At 45.0% G+C, this 18,927-nt stretch overlaps 1 protein-coding gene across 6 annotated transcripts in view; it reads left to right on the top strand.

The window, feature by feature from the left end:
• Positions 1 to 18,927, top strand: part of LOC144499799 (periostin-like) — a 104,793-nt gene that overhangs the window by 36,454 nt on the left and 49,412 nt on the right. For all 6 annotated transcript variants that reach the window (XM_078222297.1, XM_078222294.1, XM_078222293.1 and 3 more), the window contains exons 4-8: positions 4,801 to 4,958; positions 6,484 to 6,648; positions 12,162 to 12,308; positions 13,999 to 14,140; positions 18,103 to 18,315. In XM_078222297.1, coding sequence (XP_078078423.1) covers positions 4,801 to 4,958; positions 6,484 to 6,648; positions 12,162 to 12,308; positions 13,999 to 14,140; positions 18,103 to 18,315 — 825 coding nt within the window. The remainder of the gene's footprint in view (positions 1 to 4,800; positions 4,959 to 6,483; positions 6,649 to 12,161; positions 12,309 to 13,998; positions 14,141 to 18,102; positions 18,316 to 18,927) is intronic.

The raw sequence follows: 18,927 nt of genomic DNA, 5'->3' as shown, positions 1-18,927 counted from the left end.
CCCTTTCTTAAACAGAGGAACAACATTTGCCACTCTCCAGTCCTCTGGCACCATCCCCGTGGACAGCGAGGACCCAAAGATCAAAGCCAAAGGCTCTGCAATCTCATCCCTCGCCTCCCAAAGAATCCTAGGATACATTTCATCAGGCCCAGGGGACTTATCGACCTTCAGTTTATTCAAAACTGCCAATACATCCTCCCTCCGAACATCTATTTCCTCCAGCCTATTAGCCTGTAACACCTTCTCTTCCTGAAAAACATGGCCCCTCTCCTTGGTGAACATTGAAGAAAAGTATTCATTCATCACCTCGCCTATCTCTACTGATTCCATACACAAGTTCCCACCACTGTCCTTGACCGGCCCTAACCTCACCCTGGTCATTCTTTTATTCCTCACATAAGAGTAAAAAGCCTTGGGGTTTTCCTTGATCCGACCCGCCAAGGACTTCTCATGTCCCCTCCTAGCTCTCTTCAGCCCCTTTTTCAGCTCGTTCCTTGCTAACTTGTAACCCTCAATCGAGCCATCTGAACCTTGTTTCCTCATCCCTACATAAGCTTCCCTCTTCCTTTTCACAAGACATTCCACCTCTTTTGTGAACCACGGTTCCCTCACTCGGCCATTTCCTCCCTGCCTGACAGGGACATACCTATCAAGGACACCCAGTATTTGTTCCTTGAAAAAGTTCCACTTTTCATCAGTGCCTTTCCCTGACAGTTTCTGTTCCCATCTTATGCCCCCTAATTCTTGCCTAATCGCATCATAATTACCTCTCCCCCAATTGTAAGCCTTGCCCTGCCGTCCGGCCCTATCCCTCTCCATTGCAATAACAAAAGACACCGAATTGTGGTCACTATCTCCAAAGTTCTCTCCCACAACCAAATCTAACACTTGGCCCGGTTCATTTCCCAGTACCAAATCCAATGTGGCCTCACCCCTTGTCGGCCTATCCACATATTGTGTCAGGAAACCCTCCTGCACACACTGCACAAAAAGTGCCCCATCCAAACTATTTGACCTACAAAGGTTCCAATCAATATTTGGAAAGTTAAAGTCCCCCATGACAACTACCCTGTTTACATGCATGTTGTAGCCTGGAGTTGTGGATAGTGATGGTAGAGACTCCAATGTTCTTTCCCATAATGGCTAATCAGGAATCTCTCCCACTTTTACCACTTGCCAATGATGTGTGTTGAAAGAATGTGCCGGTTGATTCTCAACCTGCGTTATGAATGCACCTTACTTGGCCATCAAGTCCTGGAGTGAGACTGAACCTGAAGCTTGCTTGGCTCAGAGGCAGGGACGCTACCCACTGCACTGCAAGATTTCCTCCCAGAATAGACACTCTTGACCTAATGTGAATGAAGCAAGAAATTAATCGCTGTCACTTAATCACCAACAACCTGCCCTGGTTCCCCCATGCCGACACTATAGTTAAGAAAGCCACCAGCACCTCTACTTTCTCAGAAGACTAAGGAAATTTGGCATGTCAGCTACGACTCTCACCAACTTTTACAGATGAACCATAGAAAACATTATTTCTGGTTGTATCACAGCTTGGTATGGCTCCTGCTCTGCCCAAGACCGCAAGAAACTACACAAGGTCGTGAATGTAGCCCAGTCCATCACACAAACCAGCCTCCCAACCATTGACTCTGCCTACACTTCCTGCTGCTTGGGAAAAGCAGCCAGCATAATTAAGGACCCCACACACCCCGGACATTTTCTCTTCCACCTTCTTCCATCGGGAAAAAGATACAAAAGTCTGAGGTCATGGACCAACCGACTCAAGAACAGCTTCTTCCCTCCTGCCATTCGACTTTTGAATGGACCTACCTTGCATTAAGTTGATCTTTCTCTGCACCCTAGCTATGACTGTAACACTACATTCTGCACTCTCTCATTTCCTTCTCTATGAATGGTATGCTTTGTCTGTATAGCGCACAAGAAACAGTACTTTTCACTGTATACTAATACATGTGACAATAATAAATCAAATGAAATCTAACTCACTGCAGATTATAGCATTTGGAATGATACTTTACAACACAAGGCAGGATTTTCCAGCCGTGCTCGCAAGAACACAAGAATATAAGAACTAGGAGCAGGAGTAGGCCATCTGGCCCCTCGAGCTTGCTCCGCCATTCAATAAGATCATGGTTGATCTTTTTGTGGACTCAGCTCCACTTACCCGCCCACTCACCATAACCCTTAATTCCTTTACTATTCAAAAATGTATCTATCCTTGCCTTAAAAACATTCAATGAGGTAGTCTCAACTGCTTCACTGGGCAGGGAATTCCACAGATTCACAACCCTTTGTGTGAAGAAGTTCCTTCTCAACTCAGTCCTAAATCTGCTTCCCCTTATTTTGAGGCTATGCCTCCTAGTTCTAGTTTCACCCACCAGTGGAAACAACTTCCCTGTTTCTATCTTATCTATTCCCTTCATAATCTTATATGTTTCTATAAGATCTCCCCTCATTCTTCAGAATTCCAATGAGTATAGCCCCAGTCTACTCAGTCCCTCCTCATAAGCCAACACTCTCAACTCTGGAATCAACCTAGTGAATCTCCTCTGCACCCCCTCCAGTGCCAGTATATCCTTTCTCAAGTAAGGAGACCAAAACTGTACACAGTACTCCAGGTGTGACCTCACCAGCACCTTATACAGCTGCAACATAATCTCGCTGTTTTTAAACTCCATCCCTCTAGCAATGAAGGACAAAATTCCATCTGCCTTCTTAATTACCTGCTGCACCTGCAAACCAACTCCTTGAGATTCCTGCACAAGGACACCCAGGTCCCTCTGCACAGCAGCATGCTGCAATTTTTTACCACTTAAATAATAGTCCATTTTGCTGTTATTCCTACCAAAATGGATGACCTCACATTTACCAACATTGTACTCCATCTGCCAGACCCTCATCCACTCACTTAGACTATCCCTATCCCTTTGCAGACTTTCAGCGTCCTCTGCACACTTTTCTCTGCCACCCATCTTAGTGTCATCTGTGAATTTTGACACACTACACTTGGTCCCCAACTCCAAATCATCTATGTAAATCGCAAACAATTGCGGTCCCAACACTGATCCCTGAGGCACACCACTAGTCACTGATCGCCAACCAGAAAAACACCCATTTACCCCCACTCTTTGCTTTCTGTTAGTTAACCAATCCTCTATCCATGCTAATACATTACCCGTAACACCATGCACCTTTATCTTATGTAGCAGTCTTTGGTGCGGCACCTTGTCAAATGCCTTCTGGAAATTCAGATACACCACATCCACAGGTTCCCCATTGTCCACTGTACATGTAATATTCTTAAAGAATTCCACCAAATTAGTCAAACATGAGCTGCCCTCATGAACCCATGCTGCATCTTACCAATGGGACAATTTATATCCAGATGTCTCGCTATTTCTTCCTTGATGATAGATTCAAGCATTTTCCCTACTACAGAAGCTAACCGGCCTATAGTTACCTGCCTTTTGTCTACCTCTACTGTTTTTAAACAGCGGCATCACATTTGCTGTTTTCCAATCTGCGGAAACCACCCCAGAGTCCAGCGAATTTTGGTTAATTACCACTCGTGCATTTGCTATTTCTCCTGCCATCTCTTTTAGTATCTGGGATGCATTCCATCAGGACCAGGAGACTTGTCTACCTTTAGCCCCATTAACTTGCCCAACACTACCTCTTTTGTGATAATGATAGTTTCTAGGTCCTCACCTGCCACAGCCTTCCTGTCATCAATTTTTGGCATGTTATTTGTGTCTTCCACTGAAGACCGACACAAAATACCTGTTCAATGCCTCAGCCATTTTCTCATTTCCATTTATTACATCCCCCTTCTCGTCCTCTAAAGGACCAATGTTTATTTTAGCCACTCTCACCCCACTCTCGCCCCAAGACTGGAAAATCCCGCCCGAGGAAAACAGACCTCTGCATGGTCCATGTCTCACCCGCTACGATTCCCGTGGCGGGCAGGATGGGAAATTTCTGCCCACAGTGTATGATGTAATATAACTGAAGCAGTTCACATGCAATGACATTTTGAGAGACTTTTAAAAGAATGATCAGGTGACACACTTTACACTATAATATAAAAGCAAAATACTGCGGATGCTGGAATCTGAAACAAAAATAGAAAATGCTGGAAAAACTCAGCAGGTCCGACAGCATCTGTGGAGAGAGAATAGAGCCAATGTTTTGAGTCAAGATTACCCTTCGTCAGACCTCAACAGTGCAGCGGAACCTACCGACCAGTGATAAAATCATGTGACTGGACATTCTGAAGGACATCTCCCAATTCTCCGCTGTAACTGGCAGAAACCCACCCTCCGACCAAAGTATATATGAAAAAAAGGCTCTGATGAAGGGTCATCCTGGCTCAAAACATTGGCTCTATTCTCTCTCCACAGATGCTGTCAGACCTGCTGAGATTTTCCAGCATGTTCTGTTTTTGTGACATACTTTACAATACTGATTAAAGTAAAATATACGTCATGTTAAACCCTGCCTCAAAAACGAGACTAATGTCATGTTGTTCCAAATTACACATATATTGACTGTCCAGCTTCTGAGCACAGTTACCACAGCACTGGGAAAGTCCATCGCGGAAATGGTGACACTGTCTACCGTTCAGATAATTTAGCGCAACCCAGCTGTCTGTTACTAAGATTATTATCAGTTTCTTAACTTGCAGAAATTCAAAGGCTTGCATTGTGTTTGCTGGTGTATATTCCTCTGATGATAAGTTTCGACTGAAACTCTTCCTTGTTTATCTTTTCTTTGTAGTTGCCCCTATTGACCATGTCTATGGTACTTTGGGTGTCGTGGGCGCCATAAGTACACAGCGTTATGCAGAAAGATCTAATCTAAAAAAAGAAATTGAAGGGGCTGGATCATTCACGTTCTTTGCACCGAGTGATGATGCTTGGATGTTGCTGGATGCCGTAAGTTGTCCATGAAATATCCATGTGAGAAATAGCCCTCGACAACAAGATTGTGCAAGGATAGCAAATTGCAAGTTATTTGAGGGACAGTCAATTTGAACGGCAGTGGCTATAGTTTGAATTCCACTGCTGGCTGATGGCAGTAATCAATGAGTTAAAGTTAAAGTTTATTTATTTATTAGTCTCAAGTAGGCTTACATTAACACTGCAATGAAGTTACTGTGAAAATCCCCTATCACCACACTCCGGCGACTGTTCAGGTACACTGAGGGGTAATTCAGCATGGCCAATGTACCTAACCAGCGTGTCTTTCAGACTGTGGGAGGAAACTGGAGCACCTGGAGGAAACCCACGCAGACACGAGGAGAATGTGCAGACTCCGCACAGACAGTGACCCAAGCCGGGAATTGAACCCAGATCCCTGGTGCTGTGAACCACTGTGCCTGTGGGTGTCTGTGGTGACTGTCCCTTTAAGGGCAGCTCAGGAGTGGAGGGTCATTTGCTTTGAGGGGCCAATTGGGACTGAGAATGGGTAATCACTCCAGCGGGTGGAGTCCTCTCTTAGGCATAAGACAGCCTGAAAACATGTGTGGAATCCCTTGAGCCATTCGGCCCATTGAGTCTGCACCGACTCTCCGACAGAGAATCTTACCCAGGCCCTATATCCGTAACCAACCATGTATTTACCCCACTAATCCCCCTAACCTACACATCTTTGGTCACTTAGGGGTAATTTAGCTTGGCCAATCCACCTAACCGGCATATCTTTGGACTGTGGAAGGATACCGGAGCATTTGATGGAAACCCATGCAGACACGGGGAGGATGTGCAAATTCCACACAGACAGTCACCCAAGGCTGGAATTGAGCCCGGGTCCCTGGCGCTGTGAGGCAGCAGTGCTAATCACTGTGCCACCCTGTAGAAGACGTATAGAGACTGGTGGACTGCTCCGCAGCTGCGGAGGGGTGGGTGGGGCTTGCCAACTTCTGTACGATGTTTCCGAATTAATAAATACTTTTCTGAGTTCCTGACAAAGTCTGTCACCATTCATCATGACAGTGTCCCACCTCAGAAAATCTCCCTTCAAAGTAAAAATAATTAATTCTAAAAGGAAACATGAAACTTGCAGAATTAAAAATGGCCTGGTCAGATTGAGACCCAGTCAGCTGCCGGCTGAGCTGGAGAGAGGATATTCAGAAGCAGTAACTGTGCTGGGGTTGGGGGAGGAGGAGATGTCTAACCAGGGAGAAATGTATCAGGATAAAATATAATACTGAAAAACCCGAGCTCATAAACATGCTTGCCGTCAGCTAAAAATATTTCTCTGTTCATGACTGTTCTTAAAATTTAAGTTACGAGATAGTTATTAGTAGATATTTATAAGATCTGACAAATAGACGACGATGATATTTCGCTACATTAATTCAACGGTGAAATTTTAATCTTGCATATTACATTCCTAATTGCCATTATAAATTGTAGGGACTGGTTAAGTAGCTGACATTCTCTTTTGATTTCCTAATAGGAGATTCGCGATGCATTGTTAAGCAATGTGAACATTGAACTCCTTAACGCTCTGCATTACCATATGGTCAATTATCGCTTATTGACAAAGGATATGAAGGATGGAATGACCGTACAGTCTATGTACAATGAGCTCGGCATCCTCATCAATCATTATCCAAATGGGGTAGGTTTGTTGATCTTTACTCAGTTTTATATCTTTCAGCATTCTGAGGGACAAGATTTATGAGCATTTGGAGCCATGATCTTATTGAATGGCGGGGCAGGCTCGAGGGGGCTAGATGGCCTACTCCTGCTCTTATTTCTTATGTTCTTATGGAGAGGTTTAGTATGCTCAAGAATACTCAGCATGGCTTTGTCAAAGGCAGATCGTGCCCTACGAGCCTGGTGGAGTTCTTCGAAAATGTGACTAAACACATTGACGAAGGGAAGGCGATAGATGTGGTTTATATGGATTTTAGCAAGGCGTTCGATAAGGTCCCCCATGCAAGGCTTCTAGAAAAAGTGAGAGGGCATGGGATCCAAGGGGCTTCTGCCCTGTGGATCCAGAACTGGCTTGCCCAAAGGAGGCAGAGAGTGTGTATAGATGGGTCTTTTTCTAAATGGAGGTCAGTCACCAGTGGTGTGCCCCAGGGATCTGTTCTGGGACCCTTGCTGTTTGTCATTTTCATAAATGACCTGGATGTGGAAATGGAGGGATGGGTTGGTAAGTTTGCCGATGACACGAAGGTTGGTGGGGTTGTGGATAGTCTGGAGGGATGTCAGAAGTTACAGAGGGATATTGATAGGATGCAAGACTGGGCGGAGAAGTGGCAGATGGACTTCAACCCAGATAAATGCATAGTGGTCCATTTTGGCAGATCAAATGGGATGAAGGAGTACAATATAAAGGGAAAGACTCTTAGTACTGTGGAGGATCAGAAGGATCTTGGGGTCCGGGTCCATAGGACTCTAAAATCGGCCCCGCAGATGGAGGAGGTGGTTAAGAAGGCATATGGTGTGCTGGCCTTTGTCAATCGAGGGATTGAGTTTAGGAGTCCGGGGATAATGATGGAGCTATATAAGACCCTCGTCAGACTCCACTTGGAGTACTGTGCTCAGTTCTGGTCGCCTCATTACAGGAAGGATGTGGAAAAGATTGAAAGGGTGCAGAGGTGATTTACAAGGATGTTGCCTGGATTGAGTGGCATGCCTTATGAGGATAGGCTGAGGGAGCTCGGTTTTTTCTCCTTGGAGAGACGTAGGATGAGAGGAGACCTAATAGAGGTATATAAGATGTTGAGAAGCATAGATCAGGTGGACTCTCAGAGACTTTTTCCTAGGGTGGAAATGGCTGCTACGAGAGGACACAGGTTTAAGGTGCTGGGGTGTAGGTACAGGGGAAATGTTCGGGGGAAGTTTTTCACACACAGGGTGGTGGGCGAGTGGAATCGGCTGCCGTCAGTGGTGGTGGAGGCAAACTCAATAGGGTCTTTTAAGAGACTCCTGGATGAGTACATGGGACTTAATAGGATGGAGGGTTATAGGTAAGCCTAAAAGGTAGGGATATGTTCGGCACAACTTGTGGGGCCGAAGGGCCTGTTTTGTGCTGTAGTTTTCTATGTTTCTATGTTTCTATTCCTTCGTGGTGGTTTGGTTAGCTCAGATGGCAAGAGTGTGATGCAGAATGATACTAACATTACGGGTTCAATCCCCATGCCAGCAGTGATAGTTCGTGGAGATCTGCCATCTCCTCTTGCCCCACGCTTGCTGTGCAGAGTGGTGCCCCTTGAGCTACATAACCCATTGTGTCTCTCTAATGGAGAGGGATACCCGTGATCCTTGGTGGACTACAGCCAATTACCAAGGTGCCTTCAATATAAAATAAGTTAGCATAAGTGTTTACTCAGCTTGAAAGTTGGATGCAAGGCAAAAATGTTTAAAGTTTACTTATTAGTGTCACAAGGGGCAGCACGGTAGTACAGTGGTTAGCACTGCTGTCTCATAGCACCAGGGACTCGGGTTCGATTCCCAGATTGGGTCATGTCTGTGTGGAGTTTGCACATTCTCCCCATATCTGTGTGGATTTCCTCTGGGTGCTCCGGTTTCCTCCCACACTTCAAAGATATGCTGGCTAGGTGGTTTGACCATGCTAAATTATCCCTTAGTTTCAGGGGGTTGGCAGGGTAAATAAGTGGGGTTACAGGGGTAGGGCTTGGGTGGGATTGTGGTTGGTGCAGACTCAATGGGCCAAATGGCCTCCTTCTGCACTGTAGGGCTTCTATGATTCTAAGTAGGCTTACATTAACACTGCAATGAAGTTACTGTGAAAATCCCGTAGTCGCCACACTCCGGCACCTGTTCGGGTACACTGAGGGAGAATTTAGCATGGCCAATGCACCTAACCAGCACATCTTTCGGACTGTGAGAGGAAACCAAAGAACCCAGAGGAAACCCACGCAGACACGGGGAGAACGTGCAAACTCCACACAGACACTGACCCGGCTGGGAATTGAACCCGGGTCCCTGGTGCTGTGAGGCAGCAGTGCTAACCACTGTACCACCGTAAATGTGATTTGATTTGTGGCAGAACCTGGTACATATTCTGAAGCAACAAAGTTCCAGCTCATATAATCTTAATATATCCTTGGTAATTTATAAATTGTGGGCAAATCATGATAATCCAGAAGAAGTGCTAAAGCTTAAGGCATGTGCACCAAAGACTGACCTCTTTTGTGCTTTTCTTCTTCTTTCCTGAAGGTACTGAGGGCAGACATTTGTCATTTTGGAGCACTACAAATGCTTTTAGAATTCCAAAATGGCGTAAAATCCATTGGAGGCCATCTTGGAAAAGAGTTTAACACATGGGGTGCGATTCTCCCAGCTCACTGTCCTGCTCTAGCAGCACAACAGGCTGGGAGACATCAGCAGAGGCCATTTAGCAGGCTCCCCACTGGGCGCCACGGCCTCTGCATGTCAGTGGGGACAGGATTTATGGCGTCGTCAGCTCCACACCGGAAATCGGCGCAGTGCTGATATAAATATTATAATCGCCACTTAAATCCAATTAACTGTCCCGGGACTGAAATCTCCGGGCCTGCTGGCATGTCCCCCACAGCCAGGAGTGGTTCACTCCAGCGAGGTTTACAACAGCCCCCCACTGATGGGGAGCTGGCGGTCCGACCCCGCTGAAGTGAAGGGAGGCCAGTAGGTCGGGTGTAAGGAGAGGTGCCCCCTGGCAGTGCCAGCCTGGCAATGCCAGCCTGATTCCCTGGCACTGACCAACGGGGAAAACTGGCAATGCCTGAGGGGCACCTTGGCACTGCCCACCAGGCATTGGGCAGTGCCAAGGGGGCAGGGTTTATTGGGGGCAGGGCCTATAGGGAGGCCGATCTGTGGGGGTGGGGGTTCCCCCTGCCACCCTGCAGTCAAGATCAGTGGCAGAGGGAGGGAAAGGGCAGATTGGGGCTGGCCATCAAGGAGGGAGTGGGGTTCGAGACTGCAGGGGAGTGGGGGGGGGAGGGGGAGATCAGGACGGGCGGAGGGGGAAGAGGGTTGGGAGGTCGGGCCTGACGGTGGGGTGGGGGGAGGACATCGTGGCTGGCCTGGAGATGTCCAGGAGGCCAGCGATCGGAGAGTGGGGGGATCGGCGGGGCAGTGATGCGGGGTTGCTGTGCTGGTCAGCGATCAGGAGGCCAGTAGTGTGGGGCTACTTGCGCCGATCTCGGTGCTAACAGATCGATGCGTGCACAGTGGCACAGCGCTATGCTGCCGGCCTCTCCAGCGGTGAAAAAAATTCCATTCGGAAGGATCCACTCTCCTTATCGAATCTGGCCTGTATATCACTCCAGACCCACTGCAATGTGACTGACTCTTAACTGGACTGGCCCCGGCGATGACTGAAGTAAACATTCGTGGTTCGTGGCTATCTGGTTCAGTCATCTAGTACTCGATGTGTGTCTGGAGGGCTTCCTGGGGGTACAAAGCACCACTCCTTCTCCCCACTCTCGAAGGCCTCCAGTCCAGCGTTGGAAAACCTTGGTGCATGCTCTCCCCCATCATAGTCAGGCAATTCTTGAGCAACACTATCCCAAATGATCACAGCAGCACCCTTCCCTTTCAGAGACAGGGGCTGATTTTAAATACTGCTAACAACTTACAATATCGGGTACCCTGTTTAAGGGTGTAGTCAATGGAATGCATAGTTAGCACTGAATGCATTCAGCAATCATAATAATGAGCAGGGATGTGAACATCCAGTGAACAAGTGTGACAAAATCGCAGTATTCACTTTTGAGAGCTATCCCACCAATTGACTCTAGCTGTGGACCGGTCCCTCACCCAAGTGCCTATCTTCGATATGCGAACCTTTCCAGTCAATATTGCTAAATATTGACCCTGAGGGCCATCACTACCTTTTGTTATCCTATTTTTGCTTGACAGTCACATGCCTACTCTTCTGGGGTGGTAACTGCTAGGATACTGAGCAAAAAGCAGAACCCCTGGTTGGCTATTCCCCCTCTGAGGCCGTGAGGACTATAATCAATTGTCACATCCCTGCCACTTATTTTTCACTTATTCATTTGAGTGCAGTTGGAAAGGCCGGCATTTATTGCCCATCCCTAACTGCCCCAGAAATGTGGCGCTGAGCTATCTTCTTGAATCATTGCAGTCTACATAATACAGGTACACCCTGTTAGGGAGGGAGTTCTAGAATTTTGACCCAGCGACAGGGCAAGGAATGGTGTTATAGTTCCAAGTCAGCACGGTGTGGGACTTGCGTAGAATGTGCAAGTGGTGGTGTTTCCATGCATCTGCTGACTTTATTCATCTATCTATTAGAGGTTGCGGGTCTGGAAGGTGCTGTTGAAGGCGAGTTGCTGCAGTGCATCCTATAGTTGGTGTACACTGCTACCACTGTGCAACTCTGTGGTGGAGAGAGTGAATGTTTGTGGCTGGGGTGCAAATCAAGTGAACTAATTTGTCCCGGATGGCCTTGAGTTTTGTTGGACTCATCCAGGCAAGTGGGGAGTATTCCATCGCACTCTGGATTTGTACCTTATAGATGGCTGACAGTTTTTAGGAAATCAGGAGGTGAATTCTGACCTGCTGTTGCAGCCACAGTGATTATGTTCATTCATATGAAACATACAGATTATTTAATATCACAATTTTTGGTCTAACTTTAATTATCAGTGATTCATAGATGTTTACAGCACAGAAGGAGGCCATTCTACTGCTTTAAATTTTGTGTTTATCTGAATTTATTGCAATAATGTAAGTGCTTCCATTGAATATGTTCCAATCAGGCCAAATGCAGTTAAAAAGTAGAATTGGGGAAAGATTGGATGGTGGGATTTTCCGGCCGCGCTCGCCCCAAGGCCAGAAATCCCCATCTGAGGTCAACAGACCTTTGCATGGCTATGTGGGCATGGAAGGTAAAGACATTTTAGGTAGAGGGTTGGCTAAACTGGAATAGATAGGAATGGAATGATGATAGGACCTGCCACAAAGGTGGGCCAATGTTGAAGACAGTGTAAGAAATATGAAATATTAACTGGAAAATACTCTTCTTATGCTTTGGATGTTAAATAAAAACAGGGTCTATAACCTTCCTCTGTCAGCAGGGTCTTGAAAATGTGGAACTAAGGTAGAAATGTTTGAAAAATTGCAAAAGCCTGATCCTTTTAACCTTTGCAGATTGTTACAGTGAACTGTGCGAAAATACTTTCCGCAAACCAGATTGCAACCAATGGCATTGTGCACGTCATTGACCGAGTCATCACGGCCGTCGGCAACACCATCGCGGATGTTATTGAAGGAATGGAAGAACTTTCATCCCTCAGGGTAAGTTGATGTCGAACAGATGATCCATATTAAGCATCATCACAACAGAATAAATCTCTGATTTTCGGCACATTAAATATTGACAATTTGTTGAATTTCACGATGCTGACTAGATATTTAATTAAATAATTAACATTTGATTTAATTCAAAAGTATTTTAACACTATTATGTTTAAACATCTGTTGAATAAATGCTTAATATTCTACCTGAAAACCTGAGTGACTGACCCAGCACGATGAAGTGAGTTAAAATGTGACATTATGAATTGACACATATTGGAGGTGATTTTTGCCTCACTCTCATCCCAATTCTGGACACTAGCGGAAGGAAAATCAGGCAAATTACATTTCCATTTGGTTCAGGTCCTGTTTAATTTTTGTGTTGGGTCTGGCATGGATTTGAAGCCTCCACCTAAAGTAGTTAATGTACTCAGAGGGCACGTGAAAGGGCTTCACACTATTTCTAGGCCTGAGGCCTGCTGCTGATCAAGTCTCCAGCATGCTAGTGAAGCTTGACATGGTGCAGTGGGACTTGCAGGTTGCAGGACTTGGACCATATCAAGGTAAGTTCAGTTGGCTTTCTAAAAACTGTTTTCCTTCATTTTCAGCACTTAGAATTTCATGAGTCTTTTTGCCAGATGCAGCTATTTATTTATTCTCCCTTGTGACTCCAGAGGGTTTGTCACCAGGCATTGTTTGATCTAATGTCGTCACAGGAAAGGGAATCAGTAGAACCATAAAATCCCTATAAGTGCAGAAAGAGGCCATTCAGCCCATCGAGCCTGCACCGACTCTCCAAAAGAACATCCCACCCAGGCCCTCCCTCCACTCTATCCCCATAACCACCCACATTTCCCATGGCTTAATCCATCTAACCTACCGATGATGGGAAGAGGGTAAACTAGCCATTCTAAGCCCAGGAGACAAGAAGACAACAAGCCATAGTATAAGGGCAAGGAATCACAAGGGGCAACAAGGCTTGGACGTGAGCTGAATGAAAAGAGGCAGAGTAAGAAGAAAAGGGGACATGTCCTCTCTCTGTCTGACCCCAAAAACCCATATACCTATATTTCCTTATTGAGCTGAAATTTCAACTGATAATTCAGTGACCTTGAAAAATATAGGTTTCACCTTTAGTGGGCAACACCACTTGTAATGAGTCAGCCTCATCACCAAATTAGACATGAATTCTCAGCATTAAACATGTCTGATTGGGAGGTTGCCTATTGGAGAATGGATTTAAAGAGTTACAGCAGTTTAAAGAAACAACCTTTAGCGTATATGACTTTTCAACCTTTGTTACTGTTCCTAATGTCCGGGGTAATGGTTCTTTATTCCAATTTCCTTTTGTTTTCAATTTGCATTAAGTTTGTAAGGGAAAGCGAATCAGAAAATATATAGTATAATTGTATCATGTAGTTAAAAATGAGATTTTTTAACTTCAGACCAGGGACTATTTTGCCATTTTTATCAATGAATAATTTGGAACTGCTATCCCGTGGTGTATTTTCATACTGTTTATTTTGTGGAAAATTATGAAATGACTTCTTTGCACAAGTACTGGTATCTGAACTTGTCGTTTCGTAGGTGCATTTTAACCTTGGGCCATTGGATAAATGTTCATTTGTGAGATTCTAAAATGTTAAGAATTGTAATTTATTGAGTGCTATCTAATGTGCATTCCCTTTAGGCTGCTGCCACTGCTTCGGGACTGCTGGAAACCCTTAGCAAAGATGGACATTACACAGTCTTTGCTCCGACCAATGAAGCCTTTGATGGTCTTTCCCAAGAGATGCTGGAACGCATCCTCAGTGACCCTGTGGCACTGAAAGGTACATTGTTAAGTGATGCACAATACAGTGAATGACACAGCAAGGTCAGTGAGCAAACATTTGGACTACCCTCTTTTTGTCGGATGCTACGCCCCACATCCCATGACTGTCTTTGATTTGTGTCAGTATCTGCGTTTCAGACATGTTAAAATGGTTTGCTGGCCTAATTGGTGCACGGGTGTAAATCTTAAAGCGTAAAGTCAGCTAACGAGTCAGCTATCCGATGAGGTCAGTAAAACAAAATCCAGGAAAGGGGTAAATAAGGCAGGCTGCTGACTGGAACAATGCATTTCACCCTATTGCACAAAGATCCTCCCTAAAGTGCTTGCCGGCTGCAAAGAGTTTTTGAAATCACATTCCTCTTTGTCATAAATCCAGTCCTGGTGCTTTGTAAACATAATTTAAAGAATGGCAAAATAGTCTTTACAGCTGCACATAAATAGCTTTCCATGCACTAGTCACTTAGAAACAACACAAACCCATGTTTTCACAAGGGTTTGACTGATCATTTTATTCACCTTTGAATGTGCTGACAGATGTGATTCAAGAATAGCTAATTTTGTCCAAGATTACATTTCTGGATATCACATTAAATACAGATGTTTTGGAAATTCAATGGAATAAAAATCCCACGTTTCATTCAAATTAAAGCCTTAAGCTTTGATAAGATTCCTCACACTTTTCTATCACACCCTGAATGCTCAAATGTTCCAGGCCAGCCTGCACTGCAGACCAAGGGCTGAATTTTCCCGCCCTTCCCATCAGTGGATTTTCCAGTCCTGCCACAGGCGACCCTCCGTGACGGGGTCCCTGGCTGGCAGCACGGCCGACGAACAAAGCAAATGTCATTGACATCGGCGGGACTGGAAGATCCTGCTGTCGGCCACCTCTGTTGCCAAAAAACAGACAGCGGGGGAGAAGGCGGGGGAGGGGGGTGGTGGAAATCCCACAATAAGCGTAGTGCAATAGGGTTTGTGCTCAGTCAACTCAAGCTCACATAAAGACTTGGGTAAAATTTGTTCTTGCTCTTGAGTTCTTACCTGCACTTGACACCGCAACACTGGAGTGTCAGAGACGCCTTCTTTTTGGATGTTGCAGATGGGTAGATCCCATGGCACTATATTGAAGAAGAGCATACCATTATCCCCAATGTCCTGGGGATGTTGATCTCTCAATCAATATCATTGAAACAGATTATCTGGTCATTATCACATTGCTGTTTGTGACAACTTGCTGTGCATTTCCTACTTTAGAACAGTGCTTCTGTTTACGTCCATCATGGAAACATGCTGCTATCATCGCCTTGACTTCAAAAGAACTGTATTGCCTGGAAAATGCTGTGGAACATCCTGAAGTTGTGAAAAGCACTATATAAATCATAAAATCAAAGGTTACAACACATAGGAGGTCATTTGATCCATCTTACCCATGCTATCTCTTTGCAAGAGCAACTCAGCTATTCCCACTCCTCCACATTTTCCATGGAGCCTTGAAAATTAGTTTCTATTCAACTAACTACTCAAGTACTTGTTGAAAGCCATGATTGAACCTGCCTCCATCACACTCTCAGGCCATTTACTTTAAATGCAATGCCCCCTGGTTCTCGATCCTTCTGCCATTGGGAACAGTTTTTCCCAATCTACTCTATCCAACCCCCTCACGATCTCTATCAGGTCTCCTCTCAACCTTTTTCCCGTATCTAAGGGAAACAGCCATAGTTTCTCCAATCTACCTACTCCCTCATCTCTGGGACCATTCTCTTGAATCTTTTTTGCACGCTCACTAATCCCTTCACATCTTTCCAGAAGTGTGGTTCCCAGAATTGGGCACAATACTGCAGTTGAGGTCAACCTAGTGTTTTATAAAAGTTCAGCATAACTTTCTTGGAAATCCCTTCTTTGAAGGGAGTGAGAAGTGGCTGTGCCACAGGAGATAGATGTCTGCAGCAGGTGTCAGGGACAGAGCACTGGGGACATGTTGGCCGGAATTCTCCAATCTTGTCCATGGCTGGGATTATCCGGTCCAACTGCTGTGAACAGAGATTTGGTTGAATGCCAAATTCTCCGCTTCTGGTGGCCGAGGTAGCGGCGTCCGTGAGACCAGGGAATTCTCACCTTGAGTCAACCTCCTTCCTTCTACATTTGTCAGCAACTCATTTCAAATAAGATTTTCACATGATTGAGTTTACGGAACAGACTTTATTTGTCCAGCACAGATGGTCATTCTAAACAGTAAAAATAGTAATGGTGGATTTTCCTCTCTCCTTATGATTACTAACATGTCTAATACTTCACATGATTAATTACCTCCAGACTTCATGAATTTACTGTCTCCCGAGCTTTCTGAGGACAGCCAACCTATGGTTAATTGATCTCTCCGCTTGTATTTGTAACACTCATCGCTAAAACTATACATTAATCATTCGTGGTTGATATTGTATTTCCTCACACACACATCCCCCCCTTGCAGATGACAAGAGGCGCCTGGAGTGGAATATAATTCATCCCGCATTGCTCATAGGCAACCTACTATTCCATCTCTCCTGTTATTCCCAGGAAGCCTGTTGCTCCATGAGCAGTTATCGTTCAACAGTTCAGTTTGATCATTCACTCTTAATTCTCCAACAAGAGATAGGAATGAATCGGCAAAATCTACCGACCAAATTTAGCCACCCTTTATCCCAATTTCACTTCATTGATTTCAACTTTTGTTTTTCGCACAAAGACTTTTTGGATATATTTTTAGCTTTAAAACACTGCCTTCCATATTCTTCTTGAAATCACCAATTTGGCAGCTATGTCGGGCATGTTTAGAAATGGGATCCATTGTGAACATGTGTGGAATCTTGAGCTAATGAATGATTTTAAACACTTTTACTGGCTGTGGTTGAAATAGTAGGCCTGCTTGATTTTAATCACCCCTTTCTGCCCATCTCTCTCAGCGGTAACAGGGTGAATGTGTGGCTAAGATCCCATTTGCACCATGCTTCCTCAGCTATCTGAATTCAGGCATGGGATAGCTCCCTGACTCCTTGGAGGAAGCCCCTAATTTAAATGGCAGGGTTATGCCCCATCGACACAATTTTACATAGGCCTGACTACACCCTGCAAATTTTCAGTCCTTCCAATAAAAGCAGTGGAGGCGATGGCCCAGTGGTATTATCGCTAGATTATTCATCCAGAAACTCAGCTCATGTTCTGGGGACCCAGGTTCGAATCCGGCCACGGCAGATGGTGGAATTTGAATTCAATAAGGAAAATTACCTGGTATTAAGAATCTATTGATGACCATGAAACTATTGTCGATGGAAAAACCCATCTGGTTCACTAATGTCCTTTAGGGAAGGAAATTTGACATCCTTACCTGGTTTGGCCTACATGTGGCTCCAGCGCCACAGCGATGTGGCTGACTCTCAACTGCTCCCAGGCAACTAGGGATAGGCTATAAATGCTGGCCAGCCAGCAATGCCCATGTCCAATGAATGAATAACAAAATGATCCTGGCCACTGGTGGGTCACATTCATTTTACTTAATGGAAGTCAGACACACATGGATACCTTTGGATCTTTCTTTGCCCACGGCTCCCACCCCTCCCCCTCTCCCCTGGTCCTGGATTAATCCAGTGTCAAGACTGTCCCAATCCTACTCCACATTCCTGATTTATATTATCAAGGATCATCTCCCAAGGTCTCTAGTAGTGCTGTGACACACCCCTTGCACCCGACAGACTTCAACTCCCACCAATGCTTTCGGGTGGTATTCAATATCAGAGGCGGGATTCTCCGGCCGCGTTGGCCTGAAAACCGGAGATTCTCGTTCGACTTCAATGGACCTTTACACGATCCGCCCCCCCTGCCCCGCCCCGCCCGCTAGAATTCCAGTGGCGGACGGGATGGGAGAATTCCAGTCCAGAGCTTGTTGAATGCGATCTAGTCAGTTAACCTGATGTAATTTTCTTGCAGCTATGCTGAACTACCACATTCTCAACTCTGTCCAGTGTTCAGAAGCCATTATGTCCGGGTCAACCTATGCCACCTTGGAAGGAACACACTTAGAGATTGGATGTGACGGTGATAGTCTTACTGTTAATGGGCAGAGGATGGTCAATCGCAAAGACATTGTCACAAGCAATGGTGTGATTCACTTAATCGATAAAGTGCTGATTCCAGATGCAGGTAATTGATGAAAGCCAATGGGTGACAGAATTCCTCAAAGGACATGTACTTCGTTTCCTCCTGGTACACATTTTTTTCAAAGAAATTGTTACAATTCTAGTTTTGGCAACTCAATGAAGGTTAAACACAATTCTTTGGTCTAATCTGAAGCTGCCAGAAGGTCTATACGTTTCTTACACAATTCAGTGCTTAATGTATAAGGAGCAAAAATGTGAGTTTGTACAATTCTGCAAATACATTAATTTATAATATTTTCCTGTTCATTTAAATGTATTTAACATTTGTCCAAAGATGTGAGGGATAGGTTGATTGGCCAGATTAAAAATTGCCCCTTAGAGTCCTGAGATGCGTAGGTTAGAGGAATTAGCGGGTAAAATATGTGGGGGTAGGGCCTGGGTGGGATTGTGGTCGGTACAGACTCGATGGGCCGAATGGCCTCCTTCTGTACTGCAAGATTTCTATGATTTCTATTGTGAAATTGAAAGAATTATGATTCTTCAAATGTGTAATTTTTCTAACAAGTAAAAACATTTTTCCATTGAATGACTGAGTGTTACACAAACATCGCTACATAAATCCTGTTGAATTAACTTTCTATTGTAGCAGTTTCAT

Source organism: Mustelus asterias, chromosome 10 (genome assembly GCF_964213995.1).
Source record: "Mustelus asterias chromosome 10, sMusAst1.hap1.1, whole genome shotgun sequence".
NCBI classification, from domain to species: Eukaryota; Metazoa; Chordata; class Chondrichthyes; order Carcharhiniformes; family Triakidae; genus Mustelus; species Mustelus asterias.
This window is presented reverse-complemented; position numbering and strand designations above follow the sequence as displayed.